Consider the following 18,822-nt stretch of genomic DNA (forward strand, 5'->3'; position numbering starts at 1 on the left):
TGTTTACTACAAACCTACAGATTCACATAGTTACTTGTTGTATTCATCCTCACATCCATCACACGTCAAGAACTCCATACCTTTTTCACAGTTTCTCAGACTTCGTCGTTTATGTAGTGACGACTCTGATTTTTCCGAAAAATCAGAGGCAATGTGCCAGTTTTTCGATAAACGCGGCTATCCTGTTTCTGTCGTTCAAGCGGGCTACCACCGTGCCCAACAAATCGATCGACAGGCAGCACTACAAACGGCCGAGAAGGAGAACACGGATCGCATTCCATTTACTCTTACATTTCACCCTCACAACCACGCAGTTAAATCTATCATTCTTAAAAATTTTAAATTACTCCAAAACGATTCAGAGACTGGCACTATCTTTTCGCAACCCCCACTTATTTCATTCAAACGTGACAAAAACATAGGCAACTTTTTAGTCAGGAGTTCATTTCAAACCAATGACCAATCTGGAACTTTTAAATGCGCTCGCTCACGATGCAAAACTTGTCCTTTCATTCACAACGTACAGAAAATATCGGGACCCAAAAGATCCATTAAGATCATTGATCACTTTACGTGTACCTCCGCCAGTGTTATTTACTGCATAACTTGCACTTATTGCAATAAGTTATACATCGGCGAGACAGGAAGACGACTGGGTGACCGATTCCGAGAACACCTTCGCGATGTGGAAATAAATGACAAGGACGCATCCAAGCCAGTCGCTAGACACTTTAATCTTCCTTATCATTCTAAACAGCATATGGCAGTTTGCGGCCTTTCCTTACATCTAGGCAGTTCGGAAAGCCGTAAAACACTAGAACAAAAATTTATATTTCAAATCGGCACCCTTAATCCCCACGGAATCAACGAGCGCTTTTCATTCAACTAATTTATTCCTGTTTTTTTCGTCATCATATTCCCACCAATGGCGTAGCTCCACTTTCTACATATAAATCCATACACAACCCACAATTCTTCTAATCGCTCCGACGAAGGGCTAACGCTCGAAACGTCAGCTTTTTTACTCTTTACGGTGGCTAATTTACGTTTTCAACCCAGTTGTTAACACTAAATTACCTTCAGAAAAAGAGGTGTCGAACAGGCTAAATTAAAATTTAACAACTACTTTCTTGATCGGGAATTCGAAATGGAATTAACCTAACAAAACGAGGATATCAAAGAAGTTGAAAATATGAGAAGGGTTGGTTGCAGGAGATTCCTGTACGGGATCAATTTTTAGTAGGTAAAGTCATTTTCTTCGTAATTGAACATCTTTTCGCAATATAATGGAAATACTCCAATATTTAAACCACGAATTGTATTTTGCGTGGAAACATTTGTTTCCACGTCAAATTCACGACCACGAATAGGAATGTCAACTTGCTTATCATGGTTTTTTTTTTACTGAATGGCTTATGGATATACATTATTTCCATTCATTTTCTGAACACTTAAATAAGTTGCCAATTTTGTCTTTTAACACTATAAAATGACGTCATACATTTTACAACCTAAAGGCATTTACCAAATTGAATGTGGTTCCTCGCTTAGAACAAATTGCCGATGGACACTAAAAGGGTCAATTTATTTTACACTTTCAAACATAGGATTTTAACCTTTTATAATTTAAAAACTATTTCTACTCATAATCCTCTAAACAGCGGGGTGTAAGTTGATACTGAAAGTGTGCCTGGGATGGGAGAGCCGCCATACATTCTTAACTCATTTCTGATCGAAATGATCTTCTCTCTATCAACTTTATGAAACGATGACTCCAATCCTTCTCCCTTGCACTTTTCTTTTTGTTATTTTTTTTTTAATTTATCTTTTTGTTTTTAAATTTGCTGCCCTCGAAAGTATACCGAGAAAATATGTCTATTTTTTGTGGTGACAGCAAAACAGCAGAAACTGGTTGGGAGACCGCACTGTTGAAAACTGGAAAAGGCACATGTGGAGAAAGATATTTAATTTTAATAAATCCTTTAAAAAAACTTGTATGCATGGTGATATGTAACGTGCCCAGTTTATGATATACATGAAAAAGCCAAAATAAATATTGAGCAGAAATCTTAGGGACATAGCCTTTGGGCTCTGATTGGAAGAAAGTTGGCACAGCCGGCTTTGCTTTCGCCTCGGAAAATTGATATTGCATTCATAAGCAATGTCGGACTGATAAGAGATATTGGCTCCTGTAAATATCTTCATAATATAACATTAAACCAGGTAACATCTTGCCTCCATCGGACGTTGCTACAACTAGACTAGACCTCCTCGTAATTATTGTTGATCTTGTTATTTAGTTGCAGTGTACTGTTTCTTTGGGAACAACGAATTGTCGTCTATTAAACTATTTCATTACTCTGTTATTTGTCACAAGGCACTCAACATTGATAGCGATAATGTACAAGCACTTCCTATGAAACAACATGTCGGCCCTGTCGTGCAGTGAGATAAGCTTATGTCATAATGCTGGGTATATTTTGGCCCCTGGAAATGGCAAACATTGAGCATTAGCTCAAGTTCCAATGAGGCTCTTGTTTTGACTTATCTAACATTACATAACATTAGCATTAGAGCTATCCCATTTTGAAGTTGGGAACTATTTCTGCCAGACATAATAGGATTATTTTGCTATAAGCTGTAGTTTATCTTGCGTTAGTTATCAGTCCAGCTGCTTTTAGAGCACTCTTAACATAAATGCTTATCTCATATTTTGGCATTTGTTTTTCTCGTTTTAAGGAAAGTTTTGAAATTTCAGTAAGCAATCCTACCAATGCATTTTGTTCGCAGAACGGAAAATCTTTACTTACAAGCCACGGTCTTCTCAGATTTATCAAGGTTTTTAACCTGAAATTTTTGGTGCATTATTATGTGACCGTCGTTGATTTCATATCTTATTTTTAACTCGTGAATTGCGCGCATGCGCAAGAGTGAGTTATGGATACGATGTAGGGAATCGCACTCGCTCGCGCGATTGGTCGATTCCTGTAAACTTTTTTTCGATTTTAGGCTTTTGAGTGCATTTGATAGTTTTTGGCGAGCAATAAACAAAAGAAATGGCGACCTTTGTTGCTTAGAACAGTGGTGGGGTGAAAAAGAAGCCAATGATAATCTTAAAAGAGTGTTTTTTTTCGTTTTAGTTTCAACAAGCGGCGTCAGCGACTGGCAGACATGCAAGGATTCACACTGAAATAACAGAACAACCTTCGTTTTTCATAAAATTGTAATTCATAATCCTTGAACTTGAAAACAATCCGAAGATTCATTGAAATTATCACTTACTGCGAAGCGCACGGAGTTTACAGATGTTCAAATGCTTTTTCTGTTATGACATGAGATTGAGGACAAAATCGATCATTACGTTTCGTATCGTGTGTTTTTCCTGTGTGAAGCAACAAAAGATGCCGGCGACTGACGAAATTACAAGTTAACACGAAAATCAAATAACACCTAAACAAACAATTTTAGCTACCGATTTTCAGTGAATTTTTAACGAAAAATTTTCTTTTCAGTTTCAAGACAATTTGAAGATTCAAAATACATATTACGTACTAAAATGCGAAAGTTATACACCACAAAATTGATAAATAGGCCTGAAATGAAATTCTATCTTGTTATTAATTATACGTTGCTTAGCACGTGACTAAAATCTACCCAGGTGGAGATCCAAAATGACGGTGGCAGTCTTGGCTTAATTAAATCACTCAAAACTCGTTCCCGTTTGTCTCATTTGATAAAGAGGGAATTGTTAATGTTTTCATTAAGACAGTATTGCCTTGATTTTCTAATATTTACAATGATAGACAGTAAATTTCACTTTTCACCCATGATATACGTTTAAAAGACATGACATCTCCACCCTTGTCAAATGTAATAGCATGATCATTTCAATTGTAATGCCTTCTTATCCCAACGTTACTTTGTTTCTTTGCTACATTAGCGAACACTAAACTACTGCTCGTACTATAGATACGACAATCAACCACAAAATTCCCTGAACCAGGTAACATTAAACATAATCCAAAAAATCATGTGTCAATTCACGAGTTTGCTCATAGAGCACTTTGATTCCGTAGTTTGTCTTATGTGTCGCATATGCTGCAAAGGCCATAGTCACGTTTCGTTCATGCAAAAAGATATACACGAGTCCCGTTTAGTTTTGCGTTTCACGTTCCTTTTCGCCTAAAAAAATATTCTCAGCCACCATTTCATAATAGTGGTGGTCACTTCAGATGATAAGAAAGATGTGCACCTCCAACCGGACGTCTCGGAAAACAAAATTCTGCACGAGAGACTATCTTAAGGCCTGGACTAGAAGCCTCCCTCTCTCTTCCCTTATTTCCTCTTGGAGTTCGACATAACTCGAGTGTTACTTAAACGGTTGATTTTTAAACCTTTGAGACCCATTCTTTGACTCTGGGAATTAAGCTTTTGAAGTTTAAATTGTGTTGGGCAGTTTATCCACTATCACTTTTGATTAAAATTTGTTCTTTAAATGTTCTTTGTGGCTAATACATGTCTCTCGTTACTTTTTATGGGGCGTTCCTTTCTCACTACAAACAGGAGAATATCAACTGACTGATAACTGACAGAAAGCGTTCGATGGCATTTTTTTATTATCCAACTGCTCTAAGGGAAAAGAAGTAACGCACGAATCAATTACAAATATCACGCGATATTGGGCAGTTGGTCTTTTGTAATGTAAAAAAACCTGTTTAACCGGTCCGCTGCGCGTGCTACGCTCCTCTATCTGTTTCACTTGTCTTGCCTTATAAGAAATGCATCTTAAGTAGTTGAACAATAAATAACTTATTAGACGTTTTGGTGTGTAATATCGCTAAGATATGTTTATGTAACATTCACTTCAAGTGCGCAATCAATTCGGCTCGCAAAACCAAACCTGAAGGTCAAACCTTTTAAAAAAATATATCAGTCTGTCACGTAAGATATAATTGCAAGTCTTTCAGTCTGTTCGGCACGGGCAGAAAATGTGCTGGTAATTATTTTCCCTAACACCCTGTCACGTGAGATTTAATTTTCATGTCGCATTCGATTCGCCCAGAAGTAAATAACTTTAAATTTGGTTTTACGTTTCTGGTACGGCACGAAGAGAACTCCTGTCACGAAAGATTCTCAGCTAGTTTCGCAATCTTTATGGCACGGACAGAAAACAATGGGTTAACGACGAGTCTTGCTCTCTATAATGTTCCTCTAAACGTATTCGGTCACCTTGGACTGAATACAAGTCTCGCACCCTTTTTGGCAAGGACTGAGAACTACGAGATTAACTCTTCTCTACCAAACTCTCTCACGTAACATTGCATGGTTAGTACAGTCTAAGTATCTGGCACTTATGTTTCCGGTTTTGAAGCTGGCCATACTGTGACCCGTGATAAAAAGCGTGCGTCTCCAGAGCTCTTAAGTTTCAACTAAGGATTCCAGTTAGCTACCTCAAACTCACTCTCGCGTAAACAACAAGAGATCAAAAGATGTGGCAATACCAGATAAAGCCATCGAAGCTGGCCGCGAAAGTCCCTTATATTAGAGGATCAGTTCGATTTGAATCGACGGAGATACTACCATGAGTACTTAAGAGCTCATTGTAACGCTAATAAATGAGAGAAAATAATTCACCGTTCTCTAGATAAAAGATATGGCATACTGTTAGGTATGGATGTAAGTAGTTTTTAGCAATTTCAGGTTAACCAGTAAACGTAGGAGGTTTGTAATGATCATTGTAATAATGTGTGCCATTCGATACAGTAGGAATTAAAAGAAGAATAAGGACAGAAACATTGCATGAGACTTTCCTTATTGCCCTAATGTACTCATTTCGAGAGTATCTACAGACAACACAGATGTTTTTGCTCAAGCACAACCTTACACAACCTAACTGTTCAAAAATTGTCTCCAAATGAGGTCAACAGTCGACTTAGGATGACGCCATGTTGAAAAAAAAAAAAAAACCAAAAACAAAAACCAAAAAGCAAAGAAAAGCAGAAACCAATAGAAGAACGTCCAAGCTGTTTGTAATACCATAGTTGAAACTCACATGGATCCGAAATATACTTAAAACTCCAAGCGAACATTATTGCATGTTTTCTGTTCCCTGTCATCATAATAAGATTTACAAAATAACTGAGATATTACAAGCATCCTGATTGGTCAAAAACCTATCGTTTGATGCACTGGTGAACCATAGTTATTTTATAAATAGACGGCGATAGACGGCACCTTCCCTCGTGGAATATAACCTTTTTGCGAAATTGCACCATCACATGAAAGTTCCGGGTATATCCTTCTCTCTACGATTACGTAACCATCGTTGGGGTTCCTTCTTCGAATAAAAGCTCTTGATTGGTCAATATAAGTAAGGCAACCAATGAAAAGAAAGATAAACTTCATGATGATGACATGAATATCTATTTGGCACCGTACGAATAATACTACCATTCTTCATTACTGCTAATACTAGCAAGGGCCTGCGAAGGAAACCAGCGCATTAGTATAGAAAGAGCTACAAAAATGATTGAAGACGTGGAGGAGAATATACCTGTTTTCCTCTCTTTTAACAATCTTGGTGTAAAGATCGGCGATCGGGAAATTCTTCGAAATGTAAGCGGGAAAGTCAACCCAGGGGAATTGTTAGCTGTGATGGGCCCTAGTGGTAAGTATCTCTGATCTCTAAATATATTTTTTTTATGTAAAAAAAAAATAGCCAAGCTTTTCTCAAGAGAATGTTCACATGCTGGTAATCAATGGGTAATATCTGGGTCAATAGGTTCACGAGTTAAAATTGCAATCTTGCTTGTTGCAAGTGAATTTTTACCATGTAGATTAGGTCCGAAAGTAAGATTTGAGCTTTCAAATGCCCTGTTCCGAAGTCCTGCTACTAGTAAAAAAAGTACGACCACTATTAACGAGTGAATGAGAAATACTATCGCAAGTTTCGTCTTCCCTAGTGCTCTCAATCAATATGCGACAAAAAGCGGGAACATTACATGCTGACATCGCAATATCTTGAAACAGCTCAGAACAATTTCATTCACCCTCCCTCACTCTGACCTCACTCTCTCCTGGACTATTTCCTTTTTGTTCATTTCAATATCTGAAGCAAAAGAAAGAAAAAAATTTGATTTAACAACCTTTAGCTAAGAAAACAGCTGAACTACAACATTCACATTATTCATCTTTGTTTTAGGTTCTGGTAAAACAACATTGCTACAACAACATTTCATTATCTGAAGCAAAGGAAAGAAAAAAAATTGATCTAACAACTTTTAGCTAAGAAAACAGCTGAACCTACAACATTCACATTATTCATCTTTGTTTTAGGTTCTGGTAAAACAACATTGCTAAATATTCTTGCTGGAAGAATGTTTCCAGAAAGTGGTGAAATCCTTCTCAATGGTACACAGTTGAACAAGAAACTGAAGAAGGCTATTTGTTATGTCCTGCAAGAAGACATTTTCTTTGCCAATCTTACTCTTCGGGAAACTCTTACTGTAAGCATCTCAATTTTTGTCTCAGTTTTAACCATATGTTTGTTCAAATTTATTGTTTAGTTAATTAGAGTACCTTTGTACGTAGGTGGGAATTCACATCTTTTACTTTTTTGTCCAACTTGACCATGCAAGTACATTTACTCTAATTACCAGTACATTTGAATCTTGACTATCCTGATTGATAAGGACTGGGCTGAATAATCTGGATAACTGAGAGTCCACACAATCAAAACTATGAATATTAAGGAGCCAAAAATAAAACTGAATAGGTATTATTTAAGTAATATTATTCAATGGTTTTAAAGGGAAAATTATCAGATGAATGTGCATCGTTGCAAAAAATTTGCCAAATTAACTATGACAACTCTTTGAGGTGACAAGATTTTATGACTTGAAATGCTTATTTAAATCAGCTTGTTTTAAGCTGCTATATCAAGTGTGCATCATTGTGCTTTGGATCTTCAATGTGAGTAATAAAATTGTTTGTTGAAATATGGGCCCAGAAAAGTGAGTCCAGATAATTGAAAAACCCAGATAATCAAGGTTTGACTGTGATTGTTTTCATCTCCCTAGTTTTCTGGAATTATGAGCCAGAATGGTCTTTGCTGAACAGTCATTTATATAAGTGTTTCTAATTCAAAAGTTCAAATCTGATATATATAATCATTATCATATTATGTTTCTTTTTCTCTGCAGTTTTCTGCAATGCTTCGCCTGCCAGATGCCTTGTCTAAAGCTGAAAAGTTACAAAAGGTATTTGTATGACCATAGATTTCACCTTTGCAGAATTGGTTTGCATTTGGGGTGCAGTTTGCTATGAATGTCAAACTCAAGGCACAGAAGCCTACCCAAAGCAATAGGCTTATTCTTCACATGTATGAAAACAAATATCAACAGATTTCATTAGCATTAACAATTTTTTTCACCATTCAAAGAAACATTATGAAATTAAGTATTTACTTTACTTAGTTTACGTCCCATTGAGGCATCCTTATGGATAACATTTCCACAGTTAAATGGGTACCTTAACCCTTTAACTCCCAAGATCTGATTGTTAATTCTTCCCTCTAGCTGCTACACATTTCTTTGTTAATAAGTTATGAGAACTTGGTGCTAGATCAAGATAGCAGCTTCTACCTGATGAGTTTGAATATTCTCATTACCTGCTTACTGAATAATGTATGGATATTGTAGGGAGAAGTTTTATGTTCATCACTTCTGGGAGTTAAACGGTTAAGTAAAAAGTGGACATGTATTTTAGTTAATCTTCTTAAATAATTTTTTTAGGTAGATGAAATTGTTGACAGCTTGGATATCAGGAAGTGCTTAGATACAAGTGAGTTCACTTTATGGGAAATGTACTTATAGTTTTTGTGATGTAGCATGTAGTAAACAGCTCAGTCAATGTTTCTTGTGTTGTAGGGTAACACACCATTAGAAGAAATGGTTTGTGATATATATAGCTTTGTACAACTGGGTGCATGATGTTTAACTGGTCATTGAGAGAAGCAAGGCTCAAATCTTGATTTGTTACTTGCACCTCAAGTTTTTCCCTAGATGGAACTCACAACAATGCTTTTAGGACATTGACACTGGAATACTCTGCATTTTAAGCTCTGAACTAAGAGTACTGACAAATCATCATCACAACGATGATTTTTTTTTTCTCTATCTATTATTGTTATTGATCCCAATGTTGTTGTTTTTGTTATTATTATTATATTACATAACTGCAAAATTGAAATTATTTAAACTAATTTCATGGTGGTATTACTTTTGATACTTGACATATATTCAGAGATTGGAAGTCCTTTTGAAAGAGGGTTATCAGGAGGTATTTAAATATGTTTTATTACATAACAATAAACATTGTGTAATACGAATTATTGCCTTTTTACACCTGTTTTTATATCCATACATACAACTCTTAGCATATTCATCTCATTGTGGGTGGTTACTCATGGAGCAAACATGGCTAACCTTGGGTCCTTATCTTGTTGCTAGACATGAAATTTAAATACAAATACCTTACTGTTACCATTGAGATGTTGATTGTGGGTTAATTTTCTTTAGTAAATCTGCTCTGAATGTTCAACCTCTATTTATAGTTTATCCTGGTATATTGTGAATGTGGCCATATGTAATGGATGCTGGACTCATGCCCTGTGTGTACCTTAATGTTGGTTTATACCACTTAATAAATATTTTTAAATGATTTCTTAAATGAAGTACCTTGATTTTTCCTCATTTTCAGGAGAGAAAAAAAGGGCAAACATTGGTTCAGAGTTAATAACAAATCCTTCCTTGATTTACCTGGATGTAAGTGTATATTCTGTGTTAGTTATTTTAATGTGCACATACTAGCAACATATCTTCCTTCTTTTGGTTAGTGTGATTGAATTTTAACCTGCATACTTTATCAAAGGTACAGTGAATGATACTATTCATTCAAGTTAATATATTTTTTTTCAAATTTAAGTCTGTTATTTCAAATTCCCAAGTCAGAATTTTATATTTAATTGCTTTTTTTTTTTTAAATTTAGCTGAAAAGGTACATCATTACATACTGTAATAATGTATGCTTTTCCCCTTCATCACCCCCGCAAGATCTTAAGTTTAAGTCTTAAAGGGTAAAATAACACTGGGACAACAAATTTTTACTTGAGTCAGTAGCCTGTCCCAGCAATTGTTTGTGTGACCTATTTTTTCTGTCAGCACAGACTTAATTATACACGTCATATCTCTTTTCAGGAACCAACATCTGGGTTAGACTCTAGCAATGCCTTGAACCTTGTTAAGACTCTGAAGAGCTTTGCAGCCAGAGAAAAAAAGACAGTGGTAACCACCATTCACCAGCCATCAAGCCAGATCTTTTACATGTTTGACAAGGTTTTATTGCTCTGTGGAGGACAGGTAATGGATAAAAAGAGCTTAGCTGTTGTTATTCTAACTTGTAGATGAGATTATCGGTCTTCACCACCATTCTCAAACATGTCTTAAGATATGTGACATTGGGTGTAAGGAGCTGTCTCAAGTCGAATGCTCAGGTTCACTGCCATGCTGTTACGCTCTCCAGACTTAGAAGATTTTCACTCAGTAGCTGATTGTCAAAAAAGCAAAAGTCAAGGTTTCCTTTGTTTGCAGTACTATGAGCACCCTTCATTATACTGTAGATTATCCTGTGTCCTAATACAGTGAGGAGGCATTGGAAGATAAATTTACTGAATGATCCCCCTGAACTCTAATCATGTAAGCATGATCTGGATACACTCATAATGATGTGGTATTGATGTTGAGAGAAAGCTTACAAATTAGTGACAGTGTTCACTCCCAGACATCATTATTAAAATTAGGAAAAAATATACATGAACTTGGTATACATGTATACAAGTGCTGTGTGAATTATGAACATTGTATTGAAGTTTGCTTGCCATCGCCGTTTTTATTAAGTAGTTTACTAATCTTAAATGTTAATTAGATTCACTGGCACTTTCACACCAAGAGTTCTTTCCAGGACCATTTGTACCACACAATCAACAAAACACTGTGGGTCTAGAAGATATGCAAACTGTATTAAGCAAAGAGGGGGTACCGTAGATACCTTTATTTAGTGATGAAGCCTTGCATATTTACCTTGACGTGGTATTGTGATATTTCATTGTGTAATATCCTTTTCATGACAGGTAGCATATTATGGAAAGGCCAGTAGAGTTCTTGATTTCTTTGAAAGTGTTGGTTTGGTTTGTGATGCTCATTTTAATCCAGCTGATTTTATATGTAAGTAATACTTTACATGCTTATTAATTTTGGTTGATATCAACTAAAGTGTAGACATACTTGTACACCATACTGTAAATGTATGATTGACACAATATGGCTGGCTCCACAAGCAGGTACTTTGAACGTTGCAGGATATGAAGCAAATCCTACATTTTGTTTGGCTGCCTGAGCAGATAAGTTCAGCTCTTTAAGGGCTACCTCCTTTTCATTTGCAAAATCTTAGATTAGCTTTAGCTAGTTGTTTAGTCAAGATGACTTCATGGTGGCTTTTCATGCATGAAACACACAGATAAGATGGCAGCCATTGACTGCACAGTCATCTTATACCTATGCTTGGTCAACCTATACTTTGTCAACTGCATGGCTGTGCTATCAATAAATTACGTATCTATGCCATACAATTCCTGAGCTGCAATCTGTGTTATTTGTTCAGTGGAAAAGGTTACTGAAGGAGAGGAAGTTCAAGAAAGGATTGTCCAAGGCTGGGCTGAAAGGTTGGTGAAATTATGTAATTGCAGAAAAGTAGACAACAGCTGTAACATTTTTTTCCCATTGTTTTCATCATTGTGTAGTTAAAATATTTACATATGTGGTGATGGAAAGAGTCACCTGGTGCTTACATCTTTAGCGAAAAACACATTTTATCTCTTATTTTAGACAGAAAAGACGTCAGAAATATTCAGCAATTTCCTACAACCATAGACCAGGAAGAACTGATACCCCAAGTCCTACTCTAGAGAAGGATGACAAGGACAAATCACAGGATATGGCGAGTGAAACGAGCCCTAAAAATGGGCAGCAAAAAGCTACTGAAGAGTTACAGAACAAGGATGATGTGTCTGTTCATTGTACTTCAGATGTACATGAGGTAGATGAGAACTCTGAAGTCCCTGAAAAAGAAAATAAAACAAGTCCTGCATCTGACAGAAGTGGTGAGTCCACTGGTGAGCTGTCAGTTGCTGACAGTTCGAATGAACAGAAAGATACACTAAGGCAGGAGAATGGAGGTGAATTCTCGTCTGAGGAGATGCTGGACAAGGAAAAAGAAAGTAAGACAGGCAATGGGCTTATACCATTTGGAAATGATGGACTGCCTTCAGAGATGAGTGAGAGTTCAAACCTCTTGGCTTCAAATCCCAAACCATCTGCATCTAAGACCCTTTGGAGGAACGTGAGAGACTCATTCACCAAATCTTCAGATCATCTTCCACAAGTCCCCTCAGAAATCCTGGTACCAGTAGCAGATGTCAATGTGGCTGTTGTATCTTACAAGCGTAGTACATCACGTGATTATTCTAAAATAGATGTTCATGATGACGATGAAGATCATTCTGCCCTGTACTCAGATATTTCCACATCATGGCCCACAAGTTTCTGGACACAGTTCACAGTTCTCCTACTTAGAACGTTTAAGCAGTCCAAACCAGATATTTTGTCTAAGTTAGAGTTATCACAGGTAAGCACTATTTTAGGTATAGTTTGAATAAAGGTCGGACCTGAAATAACAGTACGATATTTGTGTCCATGTGTAACAGCCATTGTAACATTTCGGTGATGTTGGTGTCCATGTGTAACATTTCCAGTGATGAACCAAAACATTTACTCAAACTCGAGAGCTGTAGAAAATAGATGTACTGTATGGTACACTTGTCAGATGTGGCTGTTGTAAGCATGCTTTGATAGGTAGTAAGGGTATGTGAATGGTGTTTACTTTCCATTTGCCTTACTCATTATGATTGTGTCACCACTGCGACCTAACACAGGACACTCGCTAACTCTCGCTGGTTTTTTATTTCGTTTTATTTAGTCATAAAAACCTTGTCTGATCATTCCTTTGTCACTTTAACGTTCATTTCCAGTTACCTTTATATTGTTAATTGATTGAAAAGATTGAGATTATGAAGTTTCCTAAGTTAGTAATTACCGCTCTGTGGAAAAAAATTGGTCTTCTTACAATCGGTACTTGTGTATCATTTGTTCTAGAACTTGCTTCTTGCCCTCGTTTCGGGCTTGATCTGGTTCCAGCTTCCTTACAAAGAGAAGAGCATTGAAGACAGATATTCACTGGTAGGTTATGTTACGCTTGTCACTGTTAGTTACGAATAAAGACCACTGTTCACGATGAATCACCCTAATCCCTCGAAATTAACCATTTTGGATAAATTGGTTGAGTATGGCCTGGGTGGTGTGGGAGGGGGAACAGAGATATTAGACCTTAACCATTCTTTAGGCCTAATTTAGTCCATCTTTCTCAAATCGCGTTGTCGGAGAGTTTTACCCATAGTCCTAGTTCATTCACTGTACCACTAAAGTTAAGAAAGAAAACGAATTTTTTCATACGTTTGACACATTAACATATACTTTTTCTCATTTGGAACTAATTATTAATTTTAGTTTTAAAAAAGATACGGCTTCTTATTTCGGCCAGGTTCACGGTAAGAGGAAGTGGGTTGTGTTGTTTCTTTGGTGGAGAGTAGACGATAAGTCATGTCACACACCTGATGTGAAGTAAAGAAAATTTGTGCAGAGCACGAGGCCTCTACCTTTAGCGACTTCCTAACTGACTTGATTCAATGTTTTTGTCATCAATTGTTTGGCTGCATTGCGCCCTATTACTTTTTTTGCAATGAACGAAAATTGCCATGTTTGTTTTTTACTTTACAGCTGTTTTTCGTTGTGGTTTATTGGATGTTTAATCCACTCTTCCAAGCTCTGTTATCATGTGAGTTGAGATTGCATGTTTATTTAATAAACATTAAAATGTTTTTTCCCAAGTTGTTTTTTTTCCAAGTGTTTTTTTGTTCTTTGGTACACCAAACTTTGACATTAGACATAAGACATAGGAATGCACACCCAAGAATTGCTACGTGTACCAAAAGAGTTCCTCAGTATCTCTGCGCTACTTTGTTAGCTTAAGAGAGGGTCGTGAATGCAAACAAGATCTTACAAGGAAGGGTTTAAGGCAGTTAGATTTATTTGTTGTGTTTTTTCAAGATCTGTAATTTCTAGTACAGTTTGAACAATACAACTATGAAAACAGCCAATGGTACACAAATGAAAATTATTGGCATACAGAGTGTAAGAGAGTCAAAATAGTGGGCTCGATTGTTTATATCAGGAGATCGAGATTTGCCCAAGCAGCCGTGCAATGAAAATTTGCAATAGGAAAAACGGGGGATTTAAACTTAAGGCTTGTAAGTTGTTTCTTGTTTTCTCTGCTCATTTATAGTATGAAGCGACTACAGCTGAATACAAAATCTTGACTCTTGCAAATAACCTTTTTGAATTACATGTACCCTGAGTGACATCTAAGTAGAACATGTAATACATTAGTCCATGTAACGTTATTGTCTTATTTTTACAAATAACACTCAAGAAGTGTTCAACTCTAGATCTAATTATCTTTCTGTTGGTTATGTAGTTCCAAGTGAAAGGACTGTAGTAAATAAAGAACGTGCTGCTGGCTACTACAGACTCTCTGCATACTATTTAGCCAAGTTGTTCAGTGAATTACCGCTGGTCTTATGTCAGCCGACTTTGTACTATACGGCAGTCTATTGGATGACGGGTTTAAACAGAAGCGAGTCCTTCCTCGGTGGCCTTTTCGTGCTTTTGTTAACAGCCATAACAGGACAGGTATAACCAAGTTTAATATATACAGATGTTTGGCATATGATTTCAAAGTCTTCTGATAAACATCTTTTGGGAGAAGAAAAATGCTAAACTGGGCGGACAATCTCGTCTTTGGTGGACTGACGCTCTGCACCACCGAGAAAAATGTTTGGTGGGAAAACTTTGAAATTAACTGAAAAGCCATGCAAGACAAGTTTAACCATGAAAGACACTTTGCTTCCTTGTTCATTACCTGTGCTTGGCAGGAAGTTTGCAGTACGGCTCCAAATATGTCCTACCAAGGTTTCTTGCTCTTTATGCAGACGACCAAAAACGTGGGCTTTTTACTTAATCAATTAACCTCTCGGTTTCTTTTTCTTTTGCGTTTTGTTTTGTTCTGTTTTTTTCAAATATAATGGTAGAAAATTTTTTGCGTGACTTGAAGGAAAGAGAGTCGTTTTACGTAGGGAAAAAAATTATAACTCGGCACACAAACTACGATTCTTCATCTCCTCTAAAGTACACACACACACACACGCAAAAAACAAAACAAAAACAGGAATTCCAGAGAAGTGTTTACCGGTTTATTTCTTTATTAGCAGATTGTTTGATAGAGTATAGGGTGTCTTCACGCTTGTAAAAAAGCCTTATCTTTCGTTGTCCAGTCCATAGGTTTGTGTATCGGCGCCACAGTAATGAACTTCAAGAAGTCAATAGTGGTGTGTGCTGTATATGGTCTGACCTGTATGTTGTTGGGCGGATTCTACCAGAAAAACATACCCTCATGGCTATCTTGGTTTCAGTACACTGCTTTCGTGAAGTATTCTTATGAGGCTTCCCTTATCATTGAATTTGCTAATTCTCCATCATTCAGGTGAGCTTAATTCTGAGGTACGCAATATCCGGGACATTCAATTCAACATTAATCTTATGCTGTATGTTCCTTGACATGTTGTTTGGAATTCTCTTTCACTGTTTCCTTTAGATATGAAACTGGTAGCACGTCAGTCCTTACCTTCATGAAAGTTACCAAAGCATTGTAGTAGCAACAGTTCATAACTTCACCAAAAAAAATAATAATAAATAAAAAAATAACAGGAAAGCCAAAAGGGATATGCATAGTACGGCAAATAAAGATTATTGTCTTCCTACAGTTTCAGCACAATATTGTTGTTGGTAGAATTCTCTTTACTACAAAAGTTAATGTCAAAACAGAATATAATGTAAAAAAGATCACTCAAAATGCATCACTTTTGTTCCTCCAGTTGCTCGGCGACTGAGTCTTCTTACGGTAAATGCCACAACAATGGAACCGTCATCGAAGGAACGGACATTTTAGAGAGGCTGAATGTGACAAGATCTGTGGGAGAAAACATTGCTGTACTTCTCTGTTTTATTTTTATATTCAGAATTTTGACATATCTTTCTTTACGCTACTTACACAAGCCAAAGTGATTTCGGTATTTAGAGACACTGCACGAGCGATCTGTTATTTCCTTGTGTTACGTTAAGATGTCAACTTGTAGCCATTTGACAACTGACATATGTTTAGCGGTGACCACTTTTCAACCTGTCAGAATGGTATTGGGTTGATCAAGCATCGTAAGAATTAAATAAAGTAGATATAACACGGGAGAAGAAATGTTAATGCTTAGAGCTGAAGGCGTTGAGTTTGATTATGCATCATAAAATAATATAACAAGAAACGAAGTTCATCGTCAAGTGCTGACGCCCCCCTTGCTCCAATCACAGGAGCGGCCATGTACATGTATTGTGATGATTACTGTTACTATTTAAATATTTAACTGCAAGTTATTATTTAGAGAGACGTCATGTCTTGTGAACAAGAGGAATTACGATATTCGTTACTGCCATAGTAAGATGTGTTATTTTAGGCCAGAGGGGGATATGGTGCGGTAGATATTTCTAAATGTTAAATAGAGGTAGATAACGCGTTGTGTCTTGAATGGTTTTGTTCGTAGATAACTACTGGAGAACGATGAACAGTCTTTTTATGATTATAGCAGCTCTTACATAATTAAAATTTAGTTTTCAATTCTTAGTCGGATGTGTGTGTTTACAGTTAAACCTGGAGGAAGCGGAAAATGAAGAAACTCATACTACAATTCAGTAAAAACAGATTCTGGTAAATCATGCACTGATATCATGCTTCATTTCGTCTGTTAGAGTATCAACGACATTACATCAATAATTGGGTACCGGTGCTCTTAATCAATTGTGGTCACGTGTCCTGTCACGTGTTCGCTCTCTTATGGTAGATTGCTGGAAAGAATAGGCATGTTTCCCAACCCTGTTGAACATGCTTTGTCGACACTCATTTGGCCTTATGTAGGCTGTACATTACTAACAAAGCGAAATGAACACAAATATAAACCTGAAAAGTTTTCCTCAACTACAAATAAACATGTAGTGGATTAGGAGTTAATGGATTAGGGTTAGGGCGTTATCTAACCCTAAGCAAAATAAAATACCACCGTAAAAACGACCTCGAGGAGATCTAGTATTTCCTTTCCCTGTGAAACAATCTGATTATTTGCCTCCAGGCCTGACGATTTACAATCTTTTTAGGCGACCTCATTAATTTCTACTGTTGTTCGTGTGCCAGAAGAGGCCACTGAGCTCCGGGAATCAACTCGAACAGGATAACATGGATTGTAAACAAAGTTTTAAGAAAGAGTTAAGCGAGAAGATGGACCAACCAGGTTGTACCTACTGCATGCCGTAAAAGTTTTGCAAATGTTACTACGGTATGCGCTGTTACCATACAGAAATAGCTTAGACGACGACCGAACCTTGCAGTGAGCGATTGCATGCTTCGGTGCTCGTAGACATTGGCCCAAAGGAATCGTTCAAAAAATTTATCCTAATCACAACGGAATTATTCGTCTTGTTGAAGTCAAGACTGCTAGTAGTTGTTTGTGAAGAGAAGTTCGCCAGGTCTATATAGTTAAGATGCTGCTTTACCGCCAGCTTTGAAAATAGGTCTTATAGAGGCGAATTTTTATTTCTTGAGCAATGCCATACATAAAAGATAACATTAAAAAAATGTGCTTCAGCAGATCACATCTGATTTTCAAAGATATGGGAAAATCATCTCAGTCAAAAAAAAAACTGAAAAAAAAAGAAACTGGTTTTCCAAAGCAATGATTTGTTCTTCCATTGCAATGTTTAGAAAAAGTTATTGAACCAATATAGCGTGTACATTTTACATACATTTCGGTTCTCGTTTTCCAATTTTCCAACCCCTTGAATCTTCATAATAAATGACATTTTCATCATTTCAAAGCCACTTGTTCTACAACTGGAGGTTTCCTTTTGTGATTTCCAAGTTTTTAAATACTTGTTTACAGTCTGTAATGCGCAGACTAAGTCATTAGTAAGGTGTCTAGTGTTCGCCATTCGTCATCAATTTTAAAATCTCTTTGACTAGCAGACACAGGTAGTCTTTCTCGCCTGCTGGATACATTGCAAATGCGTTGCAATCAAGTTATGTTAAAAAATTAATTGTAAATCTCTTTCCCCCCTTAAGCTTCGAAACACGTTTTACAAAGACAACAAAGCAGTATCGTTACGCGGAGGCGTGAAGTGACAGCCTGCCAAAGGTAAATTGGTCAATTTTCCCTTCATATATTTCGAGCGCGATGAAAAGAATGGTGAAAAGAACCCATTTTGGCGAGTAATCCATTTCCGGATTTACTGAGTACATAAGAAAAGCCTTATGTAAGTGGTAAACCTAGAAATGGATAACTCGCCAAAAGGGTTCTTTTTAACATAGTAAGCGGTCAGATAGCAAGCGATACACTATAGAAGTAAGGTGAGGTATTTTTTATTGAGAATTTGACTGTATTTTTTATTCCTAAGAGCGAGATTAAGGGGTTTCATTGAGCTGTGTGCAATTTTAACT

The 18,822-nt window shown here is 36.8% G+C and overlaps 1 protein-coding gene across 1 annotated transcript; it reads left to right on the plus strand.

The window, feature by feature from the left end:
* Window positions 1–6,416: 6,416 nt before the first annotated feature.
* Window positions 6,417–16,959, plus strand: LOC113685555 (uncharacterized). The gene is made up of 15 exons (XM_089180145.1): window positions 6,417–6,667; window positions 7,336–7,505; window positions 8,202–8,258; window positions 8,793–8,841; window positions 9,304–9,339; window positions 9,760–9,824; window positions 10,257–10,418; window positions 11,189–11,282; window positions 11,719–11,779; window positions 11,943–12,741; window positions 13,269–13,352; window positions 13,950–14,007; window positions 14,707–14,921; window positions 15,563–15,771; window positions 16,163–16,959. Exons 1-15 carry the CDS (start codon window positions 6,526–6,528, stop codon window positions 16,350–16,352), a joined length of 2,391 nt encoding a protein of 796 aa, XP_089036271.1. The 5' UTR covers window positions 6,417–6,525; the 3' UTR covers window positions 16,353–16,959.
* Window positions 16,960–18,822: the final 1,863 nt, after the last annotated feature.

The sequence above is a fragment of the Pocillopora damicornis genome, chromosome 8 (assembly GCF_964200805.1).
Source record: "Pocillopora damicornis chromosome 8, jaPocDami1.2, whole genome shotgun sequence".
Taxonomy (NCBI): domain Eukaryota; kingdom Metazoa; phylum Cnidaria; class Anthozoa; order Scleractinia; family Pocilloporidae; genus Pocillopora; species Pocillopora damicornis.